Source organism: Trichogramma pretiosum, unplaced genomic scaffold, assembly GCF_000599845.2.
Source record: "Trichogramma pretiosum strain Unisexual culture from Peru unplaced genomic scaffold, Tpre_2.0 scaffold23, whole genome shotgun sequence".
Lineage (NCBI taxonomy): Eukaryota > Metazoa > Arthropoda > Insecta > Hymenoptera > Trichogrammatidae > Trichogramma > Trichogramma pretiosum.
In genome coordinates this window covers 109,736-120,099 of record NW_019641629.1, presented here as the reverse complement: position 1 = coordinate 120,099, position 10,364 = coordinate 109,736, and the positions used below count along the sequence as shown (strand labels likewise).

The following is a 10,364-nucleotide window of genomic DNA, read 5'->3' as shown; positions in this document are numbered from 1 at the left end:
ATGCCTAGCCACCTCGTGATACCGAAGGCAGAACCGGATATTAAGCTAAAAACTATCAGAAAACGCAAGGATCAACAGCAGCATCAAAACCTTTTTTCCAATGGACCGGAAATCCCCGGGGTTCCTTGTGGAAGGGAACTTCTGGCATCCATCGATTTGATTCGACAACGTAAGGCTAGACCAAATCAAAGTAATCTGATCAACTATATGTTGAAGAATTACAAAATCGACCGTGAGGAAACCTTGATAACAATCAAAAAAATGATTGAGCTCGAACATGTAGTTGAGGTAATCTACAAAGGGTCTATCAGCTATCGCAATGCCTCAAATTGGAAGAGGCTTCCCTTGTACATGAACCGACCCGAGGCATTTCGAAAGGACAAGATCAACTCAGAAACAATTTCTGATGCCTTTTCTCAATTGATATTGCAAGAACCAGATTACTTGAACACAGGAATACCAGCTCCCAGGTAAGCAAACGTTCATTATCTATTTATTTATTTATTTATAGATTCATTTATTTAACACCGGTGAAATATACTAGAATAATTAAGTTTCAAAGATAGAGAGTTAATTTTATACATCTATAACAGGTTGATCGATCATCTGCTAAATGGTCATTCGAACCCAACTACTCAACGAATGGTTGAAGATTTTCTGAAAAAAGAAGTTTCCCAAGGAAAATTTGAAAAATTATTAAATGGCAATTATTTGTTGGTGGGTTCCTCAAACATGAGTGGTGGATCTGTTACCATAAATGCTTCTATACCCAATCAAGTGGAGATTCTGAACATTACTTCAGACTCAACTTTTTATGATGATAATTCATCGTATAGTCCTCACAACGACAATACACTATTGCATACAAATACAAATATTACAAATAATACTCTGAAAAAAGAAGATTGTTTCGAAATTATTATGGGAAAAGACTGGATCCCGAATGGACAAATCCATGAATCAAATAATAATATAACAGATATAAACAGTACAAAAAGTTTTGAAAATCACAGCAGTCAAGATATTACAAATTGTACAGTAAAAAAAAGCAACAAGGCAGAAAGGAAACAAAAATTAGAAATACGCCATGACTTAGATTATGATTCTCAAGACATGTTTGATCTATCTTCGGACAACGAAATCGAGCCATACAACGAAATCAAAGATGTTCTCAAAGAAAAATACTTCGCCTCGTTGAATCTGATTCGTACATCATTGCTACCATCTGTCACAAATAATACAGGTTCAGTCAGAGCACCAAAACGCATTATTGTAAGTATTTTGGTAATAAATATTTTACCAATTAATTTAAAATGATTATAAGTGTAACTAAACAAAACTTTTTTTCATTTCAGAGAGTCATAAGAGTGAAAAAAGTATTTGATCCATCAGATAATTTTATAGTGAAAAAGAAAAGAAGCAAACAGCCAAAAACAATGCCAACAAAGCCAAAAACAATGTCAACAAAGCCAAATGCTACAATTCCCCAAGAAAACAGAGAAACTGTTACCCATTCTCAAAACAAAGAAACTTCAAAAGATGAATATTGTCATCGCTGCAGTAGTGATAAACCAGATTCATTAGTGGAGTGCGAAGATTGTACAACTAAAGGTAAAAATAATTAAAACTTACTTGACATTCATGTATATATTTTTCAACTAAAATTTTCGTTTATTTTCAGTACATTTATCATGTGCACTACCATCTAAGGAAACGAGCAAGAAAGCCCTTATTGATTGGCGTTGTGAAAGGTGCAAGATGTGTGAAGTATGTCATGAGACTGTTGAATCTGTAAGTAAAATCATTTCTCATGTGACAACTTTCATACAGATATAATAATGACGAAATTCACCATTCTAATATACAATGTTTGTTAACAGGGAGCTATGGTAAGTTGCTATAAATGTGACCGTGCATCTCACATTAAATGCCTATCAGATAAAAAAACCCAGAAAGCATCTAAATGGGAATGTCAAGATTGTCAAACTAAGCGCAAATCACCATCACTTGAAAAAGTCTCAAAGAGTTCCGATTCAATGGATGCGTCTGAGGTAACCAACCGTTTGAAGGCAGAAATAAAAAAAACTGCAAACAGCCCAAAAATATCAGAGGTGATCCATAACAAAATAACAAAAAAATGCGAAAACAAAAAAAAAATAGATCCTAACATACCAGATGTTAGAAAATGGACTGTTGAGCAAGTTTTTCTCTTTTTCTCACGTTATTTTCCAAGACATGCTCAGGCATTCAAAGAACATGTAAGTAACAATATATATATATTTTTTTCAAAAATTAAATTGATCAAATTGAAGCTTATTAATTATTTTTTTTTATAGGAAATCGATGGAGCTTCTTTGCTTCTTTTAACCAAGAAAGCTATAATCGAAAAATTAGGTGGCTTACACGGAAAGTTGGGACCAGCATTAAAAATCTATAAACAGGTAGTCATCCTAAAAGCAAGATATGACGATACCGCCCTTTACTGGCTTTAAATTAAATTTGAATAGCCCCGTCACATTTTCTATGCATTGGAAATAAAAAATCGTTCTAATTACTAATTGTCCTAGTGATGGTTAGGCTACGGTGCTTTAGTAGAAAATACCATTTCATATTTTTAGTGCATACATTGTTGTGTATTATGCAGTTAGAGAGTTTATAGAGTCAGTGATTCATCGATCATTTTTGATTCGTTAACCAGTATTATCTGTGAAAATTATATTGAAATTATAATTCATGGATTCATGAACAAATGTTAAATGAAAAGAAAACTATTTATTTTTATGCAAGATTGTATAATAATGTATATTAACTTAATTTTAATGTATATAATTGTACATTTGATCTTCCATTGTTTCGTCGATTTGTAAGGATGAAAATATTCAATAATATTATACAACAATTGTATTTTTTATATTATATTAAGAATCAACAATTGTTTTTTAATGATTAAAAATTTTACACTTTGTAACATGCAATGACTTTTTACTATCCAACCCCCACCGAGAAACTAAATCTTTATTCGGTTGAAGTGACACTCACTAAAATGTAAACTTTTTAAAAGTCGATATCCTTATATGTATTTTTTCTTTTAAAATCAAAATTGAAATATCAAAGTTATAAGAAAATGGAAATTTCCCATACAAGGGTCGTAAGCAATAGGCACTACCGCTAGGTCTGCGAATTTGTAGCACCAAGTGCTATACGCACGCGGATCGTCGAAAGGGTCCGGGCTCGTTGAGCGTCGAGCGAGCTTGCATCGTAAATTCGAACGACGAAACTGCCGAATTATTTCATCCTGCAAATTTCAAGTTTTCAAAAGTTATAAACATTTTTAGTCCTCGCGCGCGCGCAAGCGCATTCACACATATTATAGTCAATTGCCTATACACTGCATAATAAGTAAGTAAGACGATTTGTGACTCTGTTTTTCTTCGCAATGCATAAATATATTATCGTAATAAATGGCCGGGCAGCGTGCGAGCGCTCGACGCTCATGGAGAACTCGGATTCCGATCAAGCTCCTCGCAAAGAGGCGATAAAACGTCTACGCGCGCGTACTATTATCGACCACGACCAAATTTCGGCGTGCGACGAGCCGAGCATATACATAGATACCTGTCCCGTTTGCTACGAACGTTACGGTCTTCGCACGCACGCGAAGAGGCTTGTACTCGGCGTCTGTGTGAGACGATGTCGAGGGTATTTTTACGACGCTGGACGTTGGGTCCTTTCTGGGAGCTGATTGGCCGTCGACTGCCGGTCGAGTGCTGCGAACGAATAATCGAGAATATCGGTAACGAAGATTTATGTAACGTGTGCTTGGCGGCTGCGTAGCTGATTTTTTGCCATCGATAAAGCCGTGTGCGATCGTTTGAAGCAACGACACTTTATCGAGAACAAAATCTATATGTAGATAGATCGAACATGTAAATATTATAAATAAATTATACCGTTGCACAGTTGAACAAATGACAAATGCTTGAGAAAAGCTAGGGTATTCGAAAAAACTGTAAATGCCATTGGCGCTAAGATTAAGGACATGATTAACTAAACATTTTTATACGATTTAGATAAATGTTGATTTTATTTTATTGTTTGAATAAAAAGTTGTATAAATCAAGGTATAAAGAAAAATTACGATTGTTGTAATAAAATGAAACTTGTTGTAAAGAATTATCGTCAATGATATAAATTCATTGGTGAATCAAGAAAGTTATCGCCCCCATGCAAACTTTCATTTGCCGTTCGCACAATTCTAGAGCTTCAATAAAGATTTTGGATCAATGAAATTACTAAGAAAAGGAAAAAAAAATTATGAAAGCTTCTTACTGGTTTTAAAAAAATTTAGGAAACATATTTTGGATTATTAATTAATTAAAATTAGACATTAAAACCATTTTCAGCCGACTTTCAATCGTTGCACGAATTTCTGCAGAAACAAGGGAACAAAAAAATGTACCTTGGCTAGTAATTAACAATTTGTGAAATTTTATTTAGTCAACTAAGCACCATCACGACAGTAAACCAAGGTGTAATGACAATTGATAGCTCGAGATTCAGATAATACACAATCATTTCGGCACAAATTTTATTGAAATTTTGCAAAAACGTCTATATAAGTATGAATAAATATAAGGAAAGAGTCCCTTAGTGTATGTTTGTAAGTGTGTGTGTGAGAGTGAGTATGTATGTTGACAGTTGAGTATATACATATAATGGTGTTATTAATATTTGTTGGTTAGCAAACTGACACATGTGTATTCTCTATAACAAAAGATTTATTTAGAATAAAATTAAAATACTATTTACAATAATTTTCAGTTATATTACTTATAACAAAAGAAACGACATTTAATGTCAATTCTTCACGCTACCCTTCTGTTTACATTAACAGCTCAATGAACACTCGATTCTCAATCTCACATTCATTCATGACATACTCTCTTCATATTCCCTCTCTTCAAATAATCAATTATACCCACGTGACCTAAGTCCGTGGAAAAGAAAGTACGACGAGAGTACAACGTACTTTATATCTCCCCCGATCGGAGAAAAAAATGCGTACCATTTTTTTTTTAATACCTAAATTTTACACTTAATTTTACTTATATACATATTTTTACTTTTCTTAGCTTACATTTATTTTACATTATATCCATAATCATCCACCTCTTTCTCTGACAAAACAGGGTACTAGTTTCGTAACATGGAAAAGATCCGATTTTTTCCTCCCATGTCCAATGTTTATCTTATAAATTGAATCGGATATCTTCTCTTTAATTTCAAATGGTCCCAATCTGAGTTCATCCAGTTTTCCTCTATTTAATTTGTTTCCATTCTCTATAAATACTTTGTCTCCAATCTTTAAATCCAGTTGTATCCTATTTTTATCAAACACTTTTTTGTTATAATTATGAGATTTCAAAGTATTTCGTAGTGCAATTTCTCTATCAGTTTGTAAATCATTTCTTACTATATTTTTTTTCAATTCATTCGGTAGTATCACTGTATCCTCACCCATTAGCAAATATTTAGGTGAAAAACCAGTAACTGTGTGAATAGTCTCGTTGTATCTTTTTATGCATTCCTTGGCTATGGTTGACCAAGCTCGTTTTTCCATTTTTTCATTAATTTTGCATCGAATTCTATTTACTATCGTTTGGTTTAGTCTTTCATTCAGACCGTTTGAAAAAGGCGAGTTTACTGCAGTGAAAACTAATTGAATTGCATTCTCTCTTAAATAGTCCTTAAAATCTTTGGAATTTATACCTGGATATTGATCACTCAGTATCATTTTAATTTTCTCACTATGCCTAGTCTCTCTGACTAATTTTATAAAATCATTCGAGTTTTGAGTCTTTGAAGTCGTGATCCAGGCATACCTCGTAAAGTGGTCTACCAACAGATGCAAATACCTTTTCGATGATCTTGATCCTCCGAATCCTCCTATCGTATCAATGGAAACAATCTCGAGTGGTGCCTTCGCTGGGCCCAAGTGCGCCATTAAGCCATACTTGTTTTGACCTCTAGTTTTATTTTTAACGCACACTGCACAGCACTTGCATACTTCTCGGATGCTCTTTTGTAAATTTTTACTAGTGTAAAAAGGACAAAATAATTTTTTAATTTGATTCATACCTATATGGCCATAGCTTTCATGAATCTTCTTCAAAAATTCTCGGCTCATTTGCTCCGAGAGTATAATTTTTTCCTTATTTTGCTCTTTTTTATAGTATATTCCATTTCTTTTTATTTGATTTTCCTTACTTTCCTCTTTATATATTAATGTATTTTCTATTTGGTCTTTTTCTATCTCTGCTAACGTAATTAAATTTACAATTCGCAATTTTCCTTCTTCCTCTATTGGTTCCAATACTGGATTTCTGCTAAGACAGTCGGCTTCCAAATTGTACTTTCCAGGAGCATATATTATCTTCATATCAAACTGCGACAAATAATAAGCCATATCCCCTAATTCCTCATCAGTTCTTGATTTCAAATTTAAATTGGCCAATGGTTTATGGTCCGTCAAGACCTCAAAAGATCTCCCGATTAAGCGATATTGCCAATATTTTACAGCTTCTTTCACTGCTAAGCATTCCAAATATATTGCTTTCTTTTTCCTTTGTGCCTCATTCAATTTTTTTGAAAAATAGGCTACTGGTTTTTCCTCACCATTTTCTTGTGGCTGTTTTAAAATTGCACCGATTCCTTTTATACTGGCATCGGTGTAAATTCTTATTTTGAGTTTTGGGTCAAACACACTCAAAATTGGTTTATTACACAGTAGCATTTTTATTTTAGTAAATGCTTCTTCACATTCATTCGTCCACGCGAATTTCTGATTCTTCCTCAACAAGTTATGTAATGGATCCAATATGATTGCATTATCCTTCACGTATTTATGATAAAAATTGATTTTACCTAAAAATTGCCTGACGTTCTTCTGTGTCCTTGGAGTTGGGAAATCCTTAATCGCAATCAAATTGTCTTGCAGTGGACGTATTGTATTTTTTTGAATTATGTGCCCCAGATACTTCACTGAGTCTCTCGCAAAATTACATTTTTCCAGCTTTAATCTGAAACCTTCTGTCTTTATCGCTTGCAATAATTTCTTTAAATGCTGCAAATGTTCCTCAAACGTTTTTGAAAATACTAATATATCATCTATATAGTTGACCGTAAAATTTGAAAGATTATTTTTTTTTATAATATTGCTTAAAATCCTCTGAAATATTGATGGACTAGTTTTTAATCCAAACGGTAGGCACGTCCACTGGAAATGACCTTCCTGCGTGATAAAGCCTGTTTTCCTTCTATCTTCAACTCTTAAAGGTATAGACCAGAAAGCTGAATTTATATCCAACGATGAAAAATAATTACAGTCCCTGGTTTTCTCCATTAAGTCCTCTATCAGAGGAAAAGGTTGAGCTTGCGGTACCACTATTTTATTGAGCTCTCGGAAATCTATGCACAGCCGCGATTTTTTATTTTCGTCCCGTTTGTATGCTAATGTTACCGGTGCAGCAAAAGGACTGTATGATTCTTCAATTAATTTTTTTTCTAGAAGTTTTTTCACTTGCTTCTCAATTTCTATTTTGTCTTCTATAGTGCACCTATAAGGTCTTTTACTCGGGTACGCTTCAACCAAAAGGTCTATACAAGCTTCATAGTTTCTCACTGTACCCACATCAAATTTATCTTTTGCAAAAGTTTCCTTGAATTCATTAACCAACTTATCGATTTCTCGTTTTTCATGAAAATCTAAATTATTAACTCGTATTCCGCCGCTATTTTCCATAGAGTCTTTATCGATATGTGTGGTTAATTGTTTTGGTTTTGCAAATATTAAATTTTGTTTTGTATTCTTCTCGTTTGCTCGTGAAATTTTCAATTTCTCATCTTGACGCAAACCAAATTTGTATATGCAATCCAGCCCAATCAAAATATCATAATTAAAGTACTCACTATTTATTATGGCAAGATTAACTTTCTTCTCCATTCCTAATATTTTCATTTTGACACCTATAACACCGTCAATTTTACCGACACCATTGATCGTTTTAAATTTTTTTATATCTGCGCTATTTACTCGCTCGTTTAGCATTCTCGCCAATTTTGCATTAATTAGAGACACGCCAGCACCAGAATCATAAACGCCCACTACCTCAACCTTGTCGTTGAGTAAAACATTTACCTTGATCAATGGCGTCGAGGTCAGTTTTTTGACTCCTGTTCTAAAAATTCTTCTAATTCGGCATTATTTATAACGAATTCTTTTTTTTTCTTTTTTTCATTATCCTTTGGCTTAAACCAGCAGTCCTCTTCTGCATGAAACCGCGTTCCTCTGTTATTTTCTTGACAATATCCACACGGCGACTTACGTTGTTTGAATTCTGTCTTCACGCCTTTCTTATCACTGACTTTTCTTTTATCTGTAAGATGTTCTAGTTTCCCTAGTTCATTATAAAGGTCTTCTACTTGTAGAAGCGAGTCCCGATCAATTCTGTCAGTAATAAAGTTTGGCAATCCCACAGCTATAAGGTCCATCAAAGTCCCTCTATCTATCTCTTGTCGCAATTCTAAGAGTAATCTCTCCTTTTTAAACGCGTATTCCAACAGGGATCCTGCTTGGTATTTAAAAGATAATGCGTATCTACTGTGACTCCATCCTCTACTCGCATAGGTCTCAATAAAGTTTTTCCGCCAAGTTTCCCAACGCGAATTTATGGATAATTTTATCATCATACTACTATACCAGTCTAGGCAAGGCTTTTCTAAGAAATATTTCAAGATCTCAATTTTTTTTTTTTCTTGATCTATTTTAAACCGTACACATTCACCTTCAAATGTTTTCATCCACTGGTTTGCATTTGAGCTTTTCATAGAAAATTTTCCAATCGTAAACTTCTCCGATGTTTTCTGCAAATTTTCCTTATCTTCTGTTTGCTGCTGGGCCATGAATTTTTCAAATAGCTTAGTGAGAGTATTTTCTTCATCTTCGGCCTTTGGAACCGCTCTTTCGGCCTGATTTTCCTCGATCTCTTCAAGATAATAATCTTTAAACATCAAATTTTCGGCTTCATCGAGATATCCTTTCCTCAATTCCTCAGATAAAGTTATCCACACACTTCGTTTTTGATATCTTCTCTTCAGAGTGTTTTTTATTCTATTATAAGCCTGTGTTTGTGCTAGTTCCTCGTGATGACTCATATCCTGGTATCCTTCTGGTATTTCATACAAATCATTGCTTTCCGTCTCTAGACCAGTTAAGCAAATCCTACTACTTTTCCCGTCTGCCGAAGCTTTGAATTCAAAGCAAAACCTTAGCTTTTCCATTTTGTAACTCCTTTGACGAAAATGTCGTTTTATAATGGTGTTATTAATATTTGTTGGTTAGCAAACTGACACATGTGTATTCTCTATAACAAAAGATTTATTTAGAATAAAATTAAAATACTATTTACAATAATTTTCAGTTATATTACCTATAACAAAAGAAACGACATTTAATGTCAATTCTTCACGCTACCCTTCTGTTTACATTAACAGCTCAATGAACACTCGATTCTCAATCTCACATTCATTCATGACATACTCTCTTCATATTCCCTCTCTTCAAATAATCAATTATACCCACGTGACCTAAGTCCGTGGAAAAGAAAGTACGACGAGAGTACAACGTACTTTATATACATCATGAGGTGCGAATGAGGAAATCAGTATAGATCTGAAAGTGTGAGAGTTGGGACTAACGATAATAAGTGAGATAATTGTCGTTTTATAATGTGAAAGATGTTGGGGTTTTATCAATAAATTGCTTTTGTGTTGCTCTGTAAATCAAGTAATTTTTATTAAACATAAATTAACTAAACTTATATATTACTATTTACAAATTATACCTGTAAATCGAGAAACGACAATTATCTCAATTATTATCGTTAGTCCCAACTCTCACACTTTCAGATCTATACTGATTTCCTCATTCGCACCTCATGATGTATATACTCAACTGTCAACATACATACTCACTCTCACACACACACTTACAAACATACACTAAGGGACTCTTTCCTTATATATATATTTACAATTGCAAAACATAACTTTTGTTACATACTTGTCTCAAGATTGTTCCTTGCGACCTTCATGGACTACCTTTTTGTGCCGAATCACTAACCATTTTTGTCCAAATTTTTTCTCGCATTTGTCACATGCGTAATCTTTGCGAACTTCATGGACTACCTTTTAGTGCCGAATCACTAACCATTTTTGTCCAAATTTTTTCTCGCATTTGTCACATGCGTTATCTTTGCGACCTTCGTGGACTGCTTTTTGGTGTGCTGTCAAATTGCTTCGAACCC

At 33.8% G+C, this 10,364-nt stretch overlaps 1 protein-coding gene across 1 annotated transcript; it reads left to right on the top strand.

The window, feature by feature from the left end:
- On the top strand, positions 1–2,492 carry LOC111693696. The gene is made up of 7 exons (XM_023459112.1): positions 1–470; positions 594–1,033; positions 1,112–1,272; positions 1,356–1,611; positions 1,682–1,791; positions 1,881–2,258; positions 2,337–2,492. Exons 1-7 carry the CDS (start codon positions 1–3, stop codon positions 2,490–2,492), a joined length of 1,971 nt encoding a protein of 656 aa, XP_023314880.1.
- Positions 2,493–10,364: the final 7,872 nt, after the last annotated feature.

What these genes read in the sequence shown, in the direction of transcription:
- LOC111693696 (XM_023459112.1), top strand. Translation starts at nt 1, where the DNA reads ATGCCTAGCCACCTCGTGATACCGAAGGCAGAACCGGATATTAAGCTA. An exon ending in CAGTCAAGATATTACAAATT is followed by an intron (nt 1,034 to 1,111) that starts GTACAGTAAAAA and finishes ATGATTCTCAAG; the next exon opens with ACATGTTTGATCTATCTTCG. An exon ending in GAGCACCAAAACGCATTATT is followed by an intron (nt 1,273 to 1,355) that starts GTAAGTATTTTG and finishes TTTTCATTTCAG; the next exon opens with AGAGTCATAAGAGTGAAAAA.